The following is a 19,092-nucleotide window of genomic DNA, read 5'->3' as shown; positions in this document are numbered from 1 at the left end:
AATACACCCTCGACCGTTCTGAAACTACTTTCAGCATATAAAGAAGCTCACTTATCCAAAATTGGACACTGCCTAGTCATGTTGAACACGCTGATTCAGCAAGGTGTTCGGAAAACAAAACTTTAAATAGCAGTAGCTGTTTGCGATACCTCGATACGCCATTTCCACAAAGCCTGAGACAAGCAACTTGCCTTCGATCACTAAAACTAGCTTTATCTTCAGGGGAAAATGCGATCTAATGCGATACAGATGTGAGATTTAAAAAGAACACTTTCGCGGTGTTTTAAAAATAAAACAGTCTGGAATATATGCAGCCCGATTTGTAGAAATGTCGCGCACAGAGAGGAAATTTGAGAAGCCGGGGCCGCAGTGAATTAGCATAAAAATATCAAATAATAGCACAAAAAACATGTACATAATTTGTTGCATTGCGGTTCATATTGCTCTTCGGGTAAATGTGATTCGTGCCAAATTGCGACAGCTCCTGGTCACTTGTAAGTTGGCATAAAATAGAATAGATTACTGAGTTAGTGATAAATGAGAGCAATGTAATACGCGACGTAACTACACGGGTGAGTGCTCTCCCTTGTATAATATTTTGCTTCATGGCGATGTACGCTTCGGGTAATATACCCTACACCTACGTCGCCACGAGTCTAAAAAGTGATCAATGCGCCTTAAAAGGGATTGATATGCCGTGATGCTGGTTGTGTGTGAGTACAGGAACATTCGATTTTGTTTGGTTTTGGTAATAAAGAAGGCATCAGCTTGTAATACGAAATTACCGTCTGTTTCAAGGCCTGGTGCACCGCCAAATTGACCTAAAGGAATCATCCAGGCACTTCGACATTTGTAACTTATAATATAAATTATATATTTCTTTAAGACAGTGTCTTTCAAAGAGGCTGCGGCATATTAAAATCTCCATTAAATTGACCTAAAAGCCTATTAGGCACCTTAATACTTGTAAATTATTATATAATTAGCTTTACACTTAAGCTAGTGTCTTTAAAAGAAGCTTCCGTATATTGAAATCTAATCAGCGCGCTGCTACCTTAATAAATAAATTGCCAGAAACTGAGACGGGCGGATTCTCCCAAAGGTTCGGGAGATTGTTGTATCTATGAATGCCTTTGCACTTCCGTCTCCGGTATAAACGCTTAGGTACGCAGCGTTCCTTTCTGGTCCTCATTGAATTTGCATTGCAACATCGGTACATCTCATTGAATACTCAGAAATAAAAAAAAAACAATTATTTTCTTCGGAATTCAATATAAACGCCAGAATGATATTAGCCAGCCGACCTTATGCCGCCTATTTCATCCAGTGCTGTGAGAGCATTATTTTGAAATAGCTACGACAGTAAATTTTATTTTTCACCTAACGTCTTTTAAAGGGTAGTACTTCGCACTTACCACCACAACTGAAAAGTGCCACACGAACAATTTGCTAAATTGAGCACTCAGTACATAATCCGCACAACTGAGCGGTTGTCGTTCACGTATTTCGCTGCTTGAAACTCTTACCACAAACACCCGACATCCGCGATTTTTTTTTAACTTCCTTTTTCGAGCTGCTTTTATCTGGCACCAAGATTTATTTATTAGATAAGTGCTCTGAGGGGGCACTTTTCCTCATCAGAGTATTGTTGATCCCGTCCCTTAGATTTTAGAAAAAAAGTAAAAAAACCGGCGACCTCCTCTTTGCGCTATCGTCGTCGAGCATTTTATATAGAGTTAGATTTCCACTTCAATTATCACAGCTGCAACAGAACTCCCTCTCGCATTGGGGCATTGGCAGTGGAGTAACAGCCCGTGCGACTTAGCGGGAACCAATGGCGTTCTCGTCGGATGTCCTCGTACAAGTCTCGGCGGTCGAATGATTTCAGTCAGATTTACCGACCGAAAACGTATCCAACGAATTACGATTTGGTCAGGTGTGACCAAAGTAGTGTTCCTTCTATTTCAGGCCTCCCCGTCTTGTTCATCATTCCCTGGGTCGTGGTGCGAGCGACGCTGGATGACACCCTGTAAGAGAGACGACGAAAGCCACTTCAGCTTGCCACACCTCTCTAAGACTACCTTGAGCCCCGGGGGCTTACGTTCCTTCCACATCCTCACACTTTCGCGTTCGGGCGGGACCTGATATTTTATTCGCGTTGCGGCGCTTCCCCGCGTCTTTTTCTTTTTTTTTTGCTCGTGTACGCTTTGAAACGAAGTCTTAAATCCTTACAATCAAACCGAGGTAGAAAGGGTTTGTGTAAGGCACGAGAAAATGAAAAAAAAAAAATATGCAGGATAATGTTTTAATGGTATTCCAAGGCGGTAAGTGCACCGACATGAAAGACGTCAGCGCCATTTTTTTTTCTCTCTCTTCTAGACCTAAGTAGCTTCACTTCATAGGCCCATCGCAACTCTCTCTTTCTCTCTTTTTTTCTATTCAAAAGGCTTGGGAAACGAGACCCCTTTCTTAAAGTGCGTCAATATTTTATATACTCGAAGGCGAAGTGTTCTGGCCTCTCGGGCCGAATTTTCACTGCCCTGTTTATCCTCCCGACGTGGTAGCAAACGGGGGCAATTTGGTGGACCTTCAACCTCTGCGCTTGTTGCTGTCAAAAATTTGCGAGTTTGATTTTATTGTCCTGTGCAGAACGCTGCTTTGGGAAATTTGAAATGGGCATCACGTCGACGTGTGCATTTGGCTCTAGCTATCAATACCGTTCTCGCTTCTTATCATTCCTTTTGTTATGAACGAGGCGAAGGAAAGCGTAGCCTGGAGCCTAAGAGAGTATTCTTTGAAAGCATGCGCCCACGTATTTTTCTGACCGTTACTCAACACCCGTAAAATGAAAACGTGTTGTAAAAGCAAGTGCCACTTTTTGAGTCGCCTCGCCGTATTGGCCAATGGGGCACGAAGAACTCGAAGGATTTAAGATTAAGCCGAAATTCAAAGAACTCTAAATAATTGCGGTCGTGTCACTAAAGCTCCTCCTAGACAGTAAGTGCAGCATCTGAGTTTCCGAAAATGAAAGAACGAAGTGGTCTACAATTATATTTGACAAACATAATGTCTGCTTCTCGAGAAACAAGAAGGGGATAACTCGAAGCTGAACAATACAGTGCATTCTGTTACTTAGAAATACTAAAATATCTATTTTTTTATATTAAATTAGAGAGGTTTGTTTTGTGTGCAATTTATTTGATCAAGTGTGAAATAGAGTGACGTCAAGAAGAGCAGAAGGATACCGCAGGGTTGTAGATGCAAATAAGGACATTTAGCACATATCCGTGTAACCGTACAAATTTACAAACATAATAAGTCAGTTATTTGGAGTGTTCACATCCTCTGATTTCACACTGAGTCACCGTTTGTTAGGCATAAAGTATCTAGGAAAATTGGTTCTATCATATTAAGCCAGAGCTTGTGATATATGTGTAATAGCGGCCGAAAATAAACAAAGCGGCCCTTATTATATCGAGAGTCTCAGAGACAACATATAAGGTAACCTCTATTTCGCTGACGTATGTACCAATCATTTCGTGAGAAAAATTTTCAACATCAATATTTGTACTTCCATTTCGAAAAAACCCGTGCTAACAATAGAGGGTTTCCGATGTGGTGCTAATACATACAAGTGCATACTCACAGAACTACACGCTTTGTTGCAAAGAACACTTGAGTGCTACTTCGTTCTCGTCAAAAGTGCGGCCAGCTCCCTGCACCGTTTTAAATTCGCACACTTACATTTGTCTTCAGTTTGTTTCTATTACACTTTTACTAACCATAGCTTTCACTGCACTTGTCGCTGGAATTATCGAAAAATAAGACGACGGTATAACCATCCCTAATGCATACGAACCTTGAAACAAGAAGTGAACTTTGCTACAAAGCTAGGCTACACAACGTACCCTAACTCAAGACATTGGCCCAGAAGCCGTTCATCAGAATTTTGAGCAGTTGTCTGAAATTCTAATAAATATAACCGTGGAGATAGTTTTAAGGAATCAGGTCCCAGCATTGTGTATTTTTTTTTTTAGACTGAATGCGTTTGTAAGGAAGGACGCTTCTGCAGTAAGTAGCGTGATAATTCTGCAATTTCACTTATTCGTTTACTATTTATTGATTCATTGGGGCACATCTCACGAGAAATTTGATGGTGGTGTTATATTTGGGATTAAATATTAGCGTAATTAAAAAAAGATAGTGTTAATTCGCTCTTCCTAATATGAGATTTAGACTATTTATCACGAGACACTAAAACTGAAAAGCACGCAGAAACATATTCTTCAACGTCGTGAACAAAGTTTGGAGTCTCTTAGCTGCTTGAACGTAGCCGAGAGACATGCCAGCATCAACTTGTGTCAAGGCACATCATGTTCCGATATCCACATTTCGACCAGTTTAACAGCTTCGAAGCTACATTTATGTAAAAGAGAGCACTGCCAAAGCCAGCGCACAAGTAGAGTGGTTGGTCGACGTTGTAGCGCACTCAAAAAACTGCTAGTCAACCTTTCACACACACAAAAAGAATAAAACTCTCACACAGCGTTCACTAACAACTTTGTATTGTTAGTGAGCGCTGTGTGAGAGTTTTATTTATTTTGTGTGTGTGAAAGTTTGAGTGAAACTGTTTTGAATGCGCTGCAACGTCGACCAACATGAACAACCAACTCGCCCAATCTGAGGTTCTAAAAGCTGAGCGGCACTTAAATCCGATGTCAACTCGCCCGCGCGATCCAGAGTTGATAGTTCTTTCTCTCAGACGTTCTGTAATAATACACCGTGTGGATACTCATTGAAAGGGTGAAAACCGGATGAAGGTCTTTCAGCTACAACGCCTCCAGCGAGAGCCACCATTCTTTGATGATGCTTCAGTAGCGCACACAGATTCAAACTACAACTGAAGGCAGCGAGGTCGTGCTGGATGCCGTGCACCCGTAGAAAGACAAACAAGCGCAAGATCACGACCCATTGACTGTGCGTGTTTAGTTTAGCCGGTGAAAGTAAACGCTCAAAGACGACGGCAGATGCACTTTTAGTGCTGCTTGGTCGACTACATTTTATCGTAGTGTCGTAGCGCTCGGACTTAGTTTGAAATGGAGCGCAGCTTGTATTATCAGACCCAGACAGCCATCCTAAAATTGTAAAAAAACAAACGGAGCTTTTTTGTCTGTGTTTTAGGCATTTAACTGGAGCACCTAAATGTTTGGATATAGTTTTTATATTAATCGGTACAAAAGGAATCGGGGTACTTTTGCCAACAGCTGCTGGACAACCAATGTCAGGCAAGACTTGTTCTGGATCATCCGAGGACCAATCACAGCGTCCATCGTGGTGAGTGATTCACACTTTTTCTTAAACCGATATGGCAATTCTCTTAGACTGCGAGCGAAACTAAGCCAGAAAAATAGTCAAAACTTTGGAGGACGCTAAAGCTTCGCCTTTAAGCGTGGAACAAGATAGCGTCATCGGGTTCTGTTCGCATCGCCTTCTCATTTGCCTCTGATGCTCTCCCTGTCAGTGAGCAGGAAGCGCGGAGGACATGGCCTAGCCTGTATTGTGTCTGGCTCACTACCAAAGAATCTCGGGTGGGAATCCCGCCTAAAATTGTGGACATCTTTTCTTATGCAAATGAATTACTTTTTAAAAGAAAATCATTTGAGATACCCGGCGACCTTTATTTCGCGTTATATGTCATGTTTTTAATCACTTTCATTCCAGGTGTGACGTCGCCTTTCACATGAGCGTTGTGGGTTGTTTGAAATTCCCGAGCGAGGTCATGTGGCTCCGACGTCATCACCCTATCAATCAATCAGGATTTCGGCGTCACGACACCGACGCCAGCATTTCTGCCACGCCACCGATGTTTTGCGACACAAGCTTTTTAACGCGGTAGCGTTAAAACCAGAATCACTCTATTGCGATAGGCCTTTTTCTCTTGGCCAGGGAACGCGAGGGCGATCCTAACACGCGAAAGTGTACTTAATGCTTGTACCGAGCAAACCAGCACTGGAGGCTTTGACTATGCACGAGCCACACTCGTTTAGAAGCGTGTGTCAGCACCTGTCTGCGCGGTAACAGCGCCTCTGAATGATATAACAAAACGTTTAAATATACAAAAACAAATTCAGCTCGCACTTCCAGTGTCTTATCAAAGCGATGAGAGTTAAATTTTCTAAGTTTTCCAGTTCTTTATTTTATTTGGGAAATTGGCATTCAGGAATCAAATTCTACCAGCTTAGCGTCAGCTAGCAACGCGAAAAAGCGTAAGTACTCACCGATTACAACCGACACACGACCGAGAAATATTTACATTTGCTGGCCAGAGGCGCTGCCCAAACTTAAAACGTACAAGCTCATGGTGGCGGGAAGGCGTGGCCTCCGACCGGCGTGTTTGCCTCGTCCTAAAACGAAGTTCCTTAATTTAATAGAGATTTCATATTTGAAACTTTAGACAACTCTTAAGCAAATTTAAAAAAAAAATATCGTAAAGTATAATATTTGTTTTAACACTTTTTGCTACTTCTCATAGCTATTAAGAACGTGCACACATGTGAAGTTTAACGGCAACGCTAACGTTGGGCAAATAAAGACACACAATATTGACTGAATACAATTGCATTTGCATTTGCTTAGCCCGGGATATGCGTGTCCTCATTTTGTCAAGTCAAAAAAGGTCGCATGATCTTACAAAACCGGAAAATGGCTTAAACGCAGCAAGCGCCAACTTTACAATGTTTCTCAATTTAAGCTGGTAGAAATTCTGAATCACTTTTTGTCACAAAGATTATAACTTTTTCTCACTGTCCTGTTTCATGAAACACGGAGCTCCAGACTTAGCAAATAGCAATTATCCTTCTTTCTCTCAGTATAACTTCAATCTCAGCTTAAAATCTTGACCACTAAAAGTCCGACTTCCAGAAAGTAAAGCTCGCTTTACGAAGTCGGTTCGCGCACTACGTGAGATCACAACTTTCATCACAGATAGGAGGTGGAACGAAGAAAACAGAAAGAAAGCCATGAGAGGTTATTCAACTTGAGTCCTTGCGTCTAGACGCCCGAAATAAATCTATAGTTCTAACGTGTGTAGCTTGAATAGCGCTGTTTCCCAAAGCTGCTAGAAGGCTACTATGATGCCAGGAAAAAAGTTATCGGTGTATCATACTAATGTTGTCATATATTTCTTCAATCAGAACAGAAGGAACAGGGTTAAATGAAATAGAGCTTTATGTGCCCTGTCCACGTTACAGTCCCCCACTCAGTGGAAGAACATAAAAACGAGAAGCACCACAATAACTATGCAAAACTATTTTTCTGAATATTTTATTCGTTCTAGGGCTTGTTGCGTCTCCCACAAAGCGTATTTGTCACCTCGGTCGGCAACGTTTATCGAGCCAGAGGCCCATGTTGCTCCAGAGTCCGAGAAATATAAAAGAAGCACCCTGTTACAACACAGGGGTTCCTTTTTTTACGGCCCAGACGAAACTATATGCAGGATATTTACATAAGCGTATGCGGCTGAGCATTACTAGTGAGCCGTTGCGCCTATTTCGAGCACAAAAAGCAGCAAGCCTCATTGAAGCATGAATGCGCAGTACACAAACAACTGGCCATAAACGCCATTCCTTTATCGAGTCACACAACTCAACGAAACGACTCAGACCGAGCACCGCAGCGGTTTGACGTTGCTTATTTTCTTACGCTTCCAGCAACGCCAGAACGTCACAAGTACACAATACAACCGCTTATTCGCTGCTTCTTTTGGTTTATTCCGAGGTTGCTTTGAAATTTGAATACATTAAGGAGAAAACGTTAACGAGCCACTTCACAAAAGATTATGTTGCGTTGCAGTCATGGTCCTAGTTTCAACATACGTACGAGACGAGACGCCATAAAATATTGCCCTCCGCTAGCGCCGCTGCTGAAGCGGAAATGCCACTTCAGCCTCCATTGCATTTGATCGAGAAGTACGCCTCTATTGTTAAGTGAATGATATTCAGTATCTACCTTACATTTTGCCATATACTCTGAGGCGAACTAAACAAAATAACTCAACCGAAAAAAGTGACAGGAAAAAGAGATCGAAAGTATGCACATGTCCACCTGCCCAGCATATGTCCACTTGCAATCATTTCATTTCGGTGACTTTCCCAACACAAATGATCTCTAATACTGGTGTGGAATTTATAGACGTTTAGGAGATTTGATTTTAAATTTACGCACAGCGTGTTGATTTCAAATAAAGTACACTTGTTCGGGAAGGCAATGTTTCTACCGCAATATAGTTTATTTAACAGATGGTGATGACTCGTGTAACAGAAGTCACTCTGAGTCGTGGTGTGGGGATTCTGGTAGCACAGTTTCTGAAAGAAGCAGAGGAGTGAATATTTACTGCGTGTTGAAAATTAAGTTATGTCCAATTGAGATTTCGCAACCATGACGCTTTAAGCACAGTCATGGTCAAAAGAAATATGAAGAGCAGAGCGCGCTGCCGTTCAGAGAGTGCAGAACCTTCTAGGCAGAACTCTGGTGTTAGGACACAAAACAAACCCGTCGAGATCCACTCTAGGCAACGCGTGTTAAACCGAAATCTTCACACTGAACATTCTGGCATTGCCCTGTTTACCGTCGATCAAAACCCACAAAAAAACAAAATTAATTCAAACAGTCGTTTCAGTGAGCTTTCGATCGATCTCGAATCGCGACCACAGTGACGCTTTTGGTCGCGCGCGTCGCGAATAGGACACCACCCGCTTTACAAACAACCCCGCACGAGGTATTGGCAAACGCACACTTCCCACATGATGTGTGGGACTGTGTGTGCACAGAAACAAAATTCGCATGAAGGTCAGTTCATGAGGCCTGCCGGCAAAAACGCCACTGCTACAGCGTGACGTCAAGGACACCCGCTAACGTAGAATAATAATAATAATAATGTATTTTATTCCTTTGAAAAACCACTTACAATAACTGGCCCACAAAGGCAAAGAAGACTGCTTGTCTGTGGGACCAGGCAGACCAAAATCTTCACAAAATAAAAGGAATGGAACACAGTATTGCAAGTAGCACTATAAATAAGAAATTAAACAGAATTGTAAAACACGGCAATAGTTACGCCATGTAAATTAAACTACTCTCCATATGAAAATCAAACAAATCGCCGAACACTGAAATACTAACAAATTCTAAACACCGTACGACTCACGTGAAGCATACCAGAATAGACAACAATTGAACATCAACATCGCATAACACAGAAATGACTCAGGAAAAAACACACTAAACAGCAGGGAAATCAGAAATGATTCAGGAATGCCTGAGGAAAAAACAGAGAAATGACTCAGGAAAAAACACACTAAACAACAGTTAAATCAGATTTTACACTTTAGGCACCACTTTTTAAGAGCTTTCTTAGCCGTTCGCATGGATGATACACTAATCAAATTATCGGGTAATTGATTAAAAAGGAAGGAATATAATGACTTTTCATTCTCTTTTCGTAATTCTTAAATATTATGGGTATTACGAACCTTTCAGTGCACCTCAGATTTCTCTTTTTGACCTCAATTTTTTAGCTCTTATCGTGGTAATGCCGTGTCAACATTACATATTCATACAGTTTAGAAAAAAATGTATTTAGTTCATTCATTTTCATATCTATTATTATGTTATCACATCTGGTTCCGTACGCAACGTTACTCGCAATCTGTTTAAGTAGTCTATCTATTCCTAGTTTTTTATTTCCTGCACATTGTCCGAAAACAGTAATATCAGTTTCACTCAAGCGCGTGATGACCGTTCATGAATGCCGGAATACATTTTCCAACCTTTCATTCAGAGAGGAAAGGTTTATCACCGACGAACTGCCAAATATTACTTGGAGAAACATTAGATATGACTTATGTGTTCTTAATGATTTTGGAAGAAATATCCGGACGGATGGATGTTTTAGGCAATCGATAGGACCGACCACCCCAGTCGAGTAGGTAGCATATTGTTTTCAATGCGTCATAGGAAGCAGGCGGTAAGGTATGGATATGTCAATAATAACACTCGTTTATATTTGAGATCTAACAATACGTAGGTAAAATAAGGTACTAGGGTGCGAGGTTTATATCAATTGGCGCTGCTGGGACAGGCGTCCGATGTCAACTATACCAAGCGCGCATAATTTTGTTGTTTGTTTTGTTTGGTAGAACTTTATTGGGGCCATCGTTGCTGATGACATTATGCTATTGCTGAGAGTTCTTCAGTTTCTCCTTTAGTAGCTGTTTTTCTTCTCTTTGAGCAATATTTGTTTAATATAAAAGCACCTACATCCCACATGCTGCAATGCTCACTTGTGTGATGCATACGTACTAAAAGTATTTATACATACATGAATGAATCAATAAACGAATAAATAACTTTAAAAAAAGAAGGATTATAAAGCTAAGAATAGCTTTTGCGGCTGAGCATGTTTTTACAATATGATGATCTCGAACTGTGCAATTCAGATGGCGGACCCTTTCCGTGGGTTTCATCAAAGTGTAGAGATGTCTGAAGTGGTTATTGTGACATATTTGCCTATTTATCTCCACTTCAGTTTCGACTCGAAGCACGTAAAGGATTCTAGAGATTGTGAAAGATAGGGTTCTTGCTATTAGTCTTCACCGTAAAGCACAAGGGCATTTTGCAAGGATATGCGTACTACATAAAAACCTATCAAAACACTCCATCGTGATGTTTAGAAATGGCACAAATAAATAGCGAAAGAAACATAGATTAGAAGTACGAAAGTTAGGACACACATATTGCAAAATATACACCTTGATTCCTCCGAGATAAAGTTATGCTGTACCGAGTTTGTTTTTGTGAACAAACTTTACAAACCGGATCGTCCATTGAAAGAGCATTTAATAACTTCACTAACATTTACTTGGCTGTTATTCAGGAACAAACCATATTATGGATTTAGGTTTGGCCAAGTAAGCCAGGTGACTGCTGAATTTAAAGTATTAAGGCCTTCTTTGTGGTGAATTTCACAAACCTTTTTAACCAACTTGGCCTATACCCGTGACTTATAAACTCATCTGCGCACAGCCACATCGCCCTAAATTTACGAGGATAAAAGTAGTGGCTACTGGAAGGAACATTTGGGCAAATATGTAGGATTCCATTGTATCTCTTTTTTTCTCTCGTCCCAGTCGCGCTGTTTTTCAATACGAGAAAAGTAGCATATTCGGAAGCGGCTAGGAATCAGTAATGCCGCATTCGTTTTGTGACCTTTATGATGAGCTGTTGTTCACCAACAGGCAACGCTTTTAGAGTAGCTGAGTTACGGAACTCCTCAAAGATGCTGCTTGCACGAGTAGTACACCCCTTCTCGCACCACGGCTCGCCTTCGTCGTTCGACGCGCCGGATGGCTGCTAGGGTAACTGCAGTGTCTTCTATAGAATACGTACGTTTCGAAGCACATCGTCTCGATGATGGCGTTCCACCGTACTCTATGAGACCCACAGTTCTGGAACGCAAATCTAGATGGCGCTTCAAACAACGGAAGGCAATGCGGGAGTCGGACTGCAGTGAGTGAGGAGGAGTGCTCCTCTCCGCGGGAGTTCCCTGACTGAGGTAATCGAGTAGCGTTACCAGCCGGTTCATAGCTCAAACGTTACGTTAAGTCATGTGCCCCGCGCGGTACTTTTTTCATTCCTAAGGTGACATTACGGTGGAAGCAACGTGCTCGTTGAAACACCAGTCGTGCGTCGATCTTTCGCCGCGTGATCACGACCCCGCCAATAGCTACGGGCAGAGAGCGAGGTCAGTTTGTAAAAGTAAGGCTGTCAACTGGTCCGGCGAAAGCATAGCTGCCACCGCACTATCAGCTTAGGAGTGATCGGAAAGGTTAGATTGAAAAGTTTCCGGAATGGCCATTAAGGGGCTTCTTTCTGTCCATTATATTTTTATGTCGATGTGTTCGCCACCCTTTTGTATGAAATTGGCGCAAATGTCAAATTGATATCTCAAAAAATCTGGCATTGAGAAGCAGTCTACTCGAGAAACCATGAACGTTTTCAAGAATGGACAAAAACAAAATGCGAGCGATAATATTTTTTTTTTATTTGCTCTGAGAAAAACGCTGCGACTAAAGTCAAATCCAAGTTGAATTGTGTTCTTGAGGACTCATCACTTTCGCTTTCTACCATGAGTTTTTGGGTTTCCAAAATAAAGCCTGGTCGTACGGACGCAACTGTTGAAAAACGTTCAGGACGTCCAAAAACATGCCACACCAAAAATTGCGGATAAAATTCATGACCTAGTTTTGAAAGGCCGACGCATAAAAGTGCGTGAAATTGAGGTAGCAGTGTGTATCTGTTCTGAAGAAGTTGCACATATTTTTTACAATGAATTGAGATTAAAGAGTCTTTCTGTAAGATGGGTGCCGCACTTGATCAATACGGAGCGAAAACGCATTGGAGCCCGAACGGCAACCGACAGTTTGCAAGTGTTTTTGGCTAATCCAACGGATTTCAAGCGACAATTTGTAGCAATGGACGGAACCTGGGTTGTCCATTACACGCCAGAAACAAGACCTCAATCGTGCCAATGAACTGGGCCTGGTGAATCGGCTCTGAGGAATGCAAAGACCATTCAGTCGGCTGGCAAGGTGATGGCATCAGTTTTTTGGGGGGATGCCAAAAGAATCTTCCACGTTGATTAACTTGAAAATGCAAAACCTGTTACTGATCAGTACCACATAACTCACTTTGGACACACTGAAACAAGTAATTTAAGAGAAACGCCCATGAATGAACAAGATGCAGGTTTTTTTTTCACCACGACAATGCCCCCACCCGTTGAAGAGCACTCACTCAGCAAAAACTGACAGAACTGAAGTTAAAACTCCTTCCGCATCCACCACAGTCGCCTGTTGTGGCTCCCTCGGACTTCCGTCTATTCCCGAAGCAGAAGACATTCCTGGCGGGAATGATATTTTTGTCGAATGAAGAGATGATGGATGCTGTGAACAGGTATTTTGGGGATCTGGAAGAACATTAGTCCCGGGAGGGAATCAAAAAGCTGTAGAAACGCTGGACCAAGTGTGTCGAGCTTCAGGGGAGTTATTTCGAAAAAAATTAATTATAACTTAAATCAGATATATCTTGTTTTCATTTTCATTCCGGAAACTTTTTCTATCTACTCTCGTACTCAAGAATCGGGCAAATCTTCGGGAAGTGGCGAAACGAGTTGTCCTTTGTGCGGACGCTAATCGGGAAGCGGCGCTCCTTCAAACCGACGAACGGGAGACATCCGTGCTGATCCCTATCACCCAGTGAGACGCACGATCCTGAACAGGTGACCCCGGCCAATAGCACTACGAGACAAGGCCGCCAGAGCATGACCGTATGGGTGGTGAATCGATGCCCCGCCCCAAGCGGAAAATTAGCTCAAGCTCGGAAAGAGTGGCCACTAAACAGGAGACACTGTACGAACGCGCTAGCGGCGATGCTCACAAAAGTTAGGTGGCGCTGCCTGGACCAAATATAGTCTGACGAAATGAGAAGGGCAGGTGTATATGCGTGTGTGGGTATTATTTCTAACGCCTGGTCTCTAGCAAGCGCTTCATACCGTGTTCCGGCGGCACGCACGAGCGGGAGGTGGGCAAGACACCGAAACTTCGTCGATGTAAGGATCTCGGGCTAGAGACGGGACAACTTAATTGCCTCCCTACCCTTTATGCTTTGTCAGTTACTATACTTGCGTCGTTACAGAGACAGGGGCACCCCTTGTTTTCTTGGTGGTATTCGTACAGTGTATGGCAGAATGTCCGGCAGCATTCCTCATTAAAGGGATGCTGAAACAAACATTTCAGCGCCCATAATATCTGGAACACGAGCCAGTAGCCGCCAGCGTGCGCGAGCGCACGCAACGAAATTGACGTCGTAGTCCTCCATTCACGCTTAAAGTGCAACTCCGGTCCATACTTTCAATTTTGGGATTATGATTGTTTTTAGTGGAGTCAGCGTCCCTGAGTTGCGAAGTGTAATTTTTTTTCTCGTTATTGTGCGTAGTTCTAAAGATATCGACGCCTGAAAGTTTTGTTTGGGGCGCGGCCAACAAAACCGAAACTAGCCGCTCTAGGCCCTGGCAACACTGGAAATCAGCCGCTATGTGAACATGACGTCAAGATCATTCTCGTTCAACGAGTACGCAGGCCGAGCGGCACCTACCTCTGTTGCGCTAGCCGTCTAGAGATAGGAGGTAAGCTAATTTTGTTTTAATTCTGTATACGTGGTAGTTACCCAGCATATGTAGCAAGGGTTAGTGCGTATACCCAAAAGCTAGCGACTGGAAAACCCGTGAACTCGTACGGTGCCATACTCGGCGGCCGCCGCCGTGCGTGCGCTATGCCGTACTCGTTGCATGTATACCCAAACGCTAGCGACTGGAAAACGAGTGAACTCGTTCGGTGCCGTACCCGGCGGCTGTCCCCATGTGTGCGGTCTTCCGTACTCGTCGCTAGGCCTAAATTGTCATCGGGGCTCCGTGGGTGGAGCGGCGTTCCTCTACACCGCGCTGCCAGTGACGTACAGTACTGTTGGCCCTCTCGCTTTCACGCTGCGGGTCAGTCCCAGACACGAAGGTTTGAGGCTCTCCGGCACGGGCCGCGGCGCCCGAACACAGGTGTGCTGGGTTGTACACGTCTGCTTTTTAAGTTATTTTTTCCTCGGGAACGTAAAAGCCGAAGTCCAAAGTCCACTCGTCGAAGAGCGTTAACCCACACCCTCTCGAATTTCCGGTGCGTTGGAAACTTGTAAAAAAGCACTTCCGTGTTGCGCGGCGGGCTGTTTGAGCAGCCCACAGCGCTACAATAAGTTGCACTCGGCATCTTTCAAGGAACAACGGGGCAGTCTTGGACGCACCGAGTTGCTCGCTAAAAAGAGTCTGGGAGTCCTCACGAGCAAATAAACAAAAGGCTATACCGAAGCTACACGGGCTACAGATAAAAGCAACGGCTAAACACGCCAATCACAAGCCGATGTAGCGGTGGTAGCGGCTCAAAGAAGCGCACTCCGCGCAACGCCCGGCCCGGAGGAAAAAGAAGAACGATACTGACGTCACGGCCCAATGTTTCTTTAGCGATCGGCAACCCGCTGGCCGCCCGCTAAGGAGCGGAGGCTCGCGGCGGCTCGCATTTTTATTATAGGCTTTAGTTGAGAATGCGGCGTCCCACGGACGTAATATTTTAGCTGGGGTCGTATTTTGTGGCACTGCAGCGATACCAGTAATTTACGTCATATTGAGTTTTGGCCGGAGATTTCCTTTGAAGTGAAATGTGTGGGCTCTGAGGAGAAGTAAACAGGCTTTTTATCTCTACAGTGTGGTCCGGTATAAAAGGTAGTCGATTAATTGGTCTAACATGCACACAGCTTTCACTTGTGGAGATGGAAAGCACGTCGTTATTCTCCTTGGGCCCGGAGCCCATATATTTCTCAGTCATCTTGGGCGTGAATGGAGGAATATCATGTCGAATTCGTTGCGTGTGCTAGCGCACACCGGCGGCTGCTGGCTCGTGGAAAGTTAGTGCGCCACTTATTATGGACCCTGAAATGTTTGGTTCAGTATCCCATTAGTGGTGAGCGACTTGTGCCGAAAAACCAACCAAGAGAATCGCAGAAAATTTGCAAAAATCTGCTTCCAGGAAATGTCGATTGTTACCGTTTCTAGAACGCTCATAGGCAATTTTAGCATAGCATTGCCTCAGTCTACCGGGGAAATGGCAACGCTCCTGGACCACGCTGAAGAGCCTACTGCGAAGGAGCAGCGCGAGCTTTCGGTAGTAATGCTGCTCTTGGCAGTATCCTGCGGCAACGCTCCGCTACTACTGCCTAGATAATTTTCTTAGAAGAATATCTGAAATTAGTTAGGGTAAATACCTACAAAAGTCTTTTTTTATTATTGATGTTTAATTAGGTATCTTCTGGGTGTACCCTACAATGCGGAATTTCCGTTTTTTTCTCTCGCAGAAGGATTTCTAGCCTAAATAAACACTGAAACAGAAGAAAAAAAATGTTTAAGGGGCCTAAATGGGACAGATATTCTCCAAAACAAATTTTACAAAATTTGCTTTCCGCACTATTTGCGACGTTAGGTTCAATTTAGGTGAAGTTCACCGCCCACTCCAGGCCCCGCGCACCCAAAACGGTGTCCACACCGATTACTGCTGGGTTGGCTTGGCTGCTTGGCTGAACACGTACGCGGGCCTAATGTCTCCCTGTCGTAATGTCCTCTGCGTCTAGACTGCCATCTGGCACCGTCTGCTAGTCGTGTGGGCAGACGCCCGGAAGCGTCGGCATTGTCGGCTATGTGAACACAATGTACTACCACTTTGAATGCTTGTTAGACGTGGCCATGAAAGCCGCCTATCCGCATCCGCCATCGCTTGCGTCCGTCTGCTGTTTGGCCCCCGTCTAAAACCGGCAGCAACGCCCAGAAGATGCGACCTTGAGAATTGTGTTCTAGCGTTCCATTATGGACGAGCCACGGTCTAAAACAAGCGTCTGTAAGTGTCTGTTGAGATGCGGTAAAAAGCCACCGAAGGAAGTAAAATCATCGACAAAATCAATGTACAATCCTTTCGAATTTTCTGTCTTTCTTTTTTTTGCATGGCGTTTGCGAGTGAGGTGGGTGAGCGTCATGACAGGCGATTTGAAGGCGACCTAAAAATATACACTTTATAGCAAGCACATTTAGTGCTCAAAGTGTGAGAGCTACTGTCCTTCTGTAGCGAATGATAGAAACATACCTGGACAAACCTGATGCGAGACAAACACGCAACCTTTCCCAGTCAAATAGCTTGCAAATTTTAACCTGTGCAGATTTCTTCTCAAATACAAAAAAGATGGTCGCCATCACGACGCTTGCTCCATATCTCAGAGTAGCGTAGTCTCTTTAAGGGAGCCTACACATCTATTCAGCATCAAAAAGAGTCAACAACAAAAGAAGCCAGATGAAGGAAAATAGCTGACGTAGGACGCTACGCTTACAAGAGTCCCGTTACGAAAACAAGCACATGTTCCAGTGCCGTGTACTTACGGCAGTTGTTTGCTGCAAAATACGTCGGTTGACTCTCACACCTCGATAGACGCGGAACGACTCGCACTCATAAAATAAGGCGAGCTCAACAAGCTACGTGGCGGGTAAAACCGCTAACCACATTCGCTGCCAGCCATGTTTGTTATACCGGGTGATTCAAGGAGACAGCAGTCTCTTTAGATTGACCGGAAATTCGGTTTCTTAACATATCGCGCTACGACTTTTTACAGCGTTGCCCACAGACTGCAGTTCCATGTCTGCTAAATACGCCGGCTCTCGGCGTCGTCTGCTCGTTCGTTGGCGGCACTTCGCGTCGCGACCGCTTGCGCCATCTCTTGTCTCCCATGCGAAACGGCGCCGTGTTGTTTGAAGACCGGTGGCGTCGCTGCGTTTTCATAGGAGCTAAGCCTTTTTCTTTCTTTACTTTTTCCTCAGGTAAGTTCGCTCTTTGCAAATTTTACAAAAAAAAACACTAAAAAACGCAAAAAAAACGCACCATCTGTGGACAACGCTGCACAAAGTCGTAGCGCGATAGGTTAGGAAACCTAATTTCCCGGTCGATTTAAAGAGCCTGCCGCCTCCTTGAATCACCCGGTAGTTTGAAGCCAAAGAAAACAAAAAGAAAGATCTCGACAAAATTAGAAGAACGATAATGACCCTACATAGGTTGCTTCTCAAACATAGAAATATGTCGAATAAATGAATACTGCGGCACGGAGAAACAATTTCATAACGAACATACCACACGTCAATCACCTCTCCAACTGACGAGAGCCGAAAAAATGAGCGTAGCTATTCGTTAATCGGCGGAGAGTGTAGCATGGCTTTCACTACCTATATTGCGTCCGGCGGCGTAGATATTGCGCTAACAATTTTATTTCCATTGAAAAAAATAATGTGCGTTTAATTTTTTTTGTTAATATTTTTGTGTTCTTTTAAAGGCGCCATATAACAATTCGTTTTTCATTCAGTAAATACAGCTTAGAATTATTTCTCAAGATAAATAATTTATCAAACACGCTTTAGTTTATTTCTTTCCAAGCAATAACAGTCGCAAAAAAAAAAAAAATCGAGGAAAACGAAAAGCGTTTACGCCCAAAATTCGCAACCAGTGCAAATGGCCGCATGGCCTGGAGCCGATTATGTGCTGCCAATGGTTATCATTAACAGGAGATTGGGTTAAAATCACATGCTTACGCGATGATCGCGTTCAACGTATAATCCACATAAAAAAAAAATAAAAAATACATAACCACGGGGATCGCCAAGCTTGCCGTCAAAATTCTAGTGATCACACTGTTTACGCCCCCTGTACTGCGATCACACAACATCGTCAACACGTTTTAAAAAGTATCAATCGGGGTGCGCCGTCGGTTCAAGGCGTTTCTCAATGGCGCCGCGCCGGAAGGGAGCACAGCAGCCGCCATCACCGTCAATTTCTGACCGGCGCACAGGTCTTTCATGTGGTGATTGCGCACTTTCAGAATCTTCCTTTGGGCTCCGAGACTTACGTATTGATCTTTGTTTTGCGTTGCATTTCAAACGAAGATAAAGAAGCTACTTTGAGAGACCATAGGAAGCTTCTGAAAGAGGCCAAGCGCCACGTGACGAATAGCGGCCAGTCACGTGCTAAATAGCGACCACTTTTTCTCGGCGCTCGCGGGTGGCACTACAAATTCGTTTCGTGCGGTAAATATAGCTATTTAAATACTTTATCTTTCGTTGTAAATTTGTTTTATGACTTCTTATTAATAACCATCTGATCAAAAAAAACGTTTTTTTTTTTTCCTTTTCTTTTCTCCTTTAAGTCGCCTCGTCCGCCGTCCCCCAGCCCCCATTGGAGGACAATAAAGGCTATGACTAAAGAATTAAAAGCAATACATGACGGTCAACTTAATCACTAAAATTAGGCACACAATGCTTCATAGTTGAAAACACCGAGAAAAGGGGAAATAAAAGAACGGACAAAGCAACATAAGTTCTCAAACACAGCTGATTTTATTCACACGGAAGCA

General features: G+C 43.5%; 1 protein-coding gene across 2 annotated transcripts in view; it reads left to right on the top strand.

The window, feature by feature from the left end:
- The window catches only part of LOC115321878 (parathyroid hormone/parathyroid hormone-related peptide receptor), a 287,428-nt gene that overhangs the window by 202,717 nt on the left and 65,619 nt on the right, over nt 1–19,092 (top strand). For both annotated transcript variants that reach the window (XM_040500603.2, XM_040209763.3), the window contains exons 7-8: nt 1,969–2,029; nt 5,265–5,334. In XM_040500603.2, the coding sequence (XP_040356537.2) occupies nt 1,969–2,029; nt 5,265–5,334 (131 nt within the window). The remainder of the gene's footprint in view (nt 1–1,968; nt 2,030–5,264; nt 5,335–19,092) is intronic.

The sequence above is a fragment of the Ixodes scapularis genome, unplaced genomic scaffold, assembly GCF_016920785.2.
Source record: "Ixodes scapularis isolate PalLabHiFi unplaced genomic scaffold, ASM1692078v2 PGA_scaffold5__190_contigs__length_132052651, whole genome shotgun sequence".
Lineage (NCBI taxonomy): Eukaryota > Metazoa > Arthropoda > Arachnida > Ixodida > Ixodidae > Ixodes > Ixodes scapularis.
Note: the sequence above shows the minus strand (reverse complement) of the source record. Positions and strands in the feature narration are given on the sequence as shown.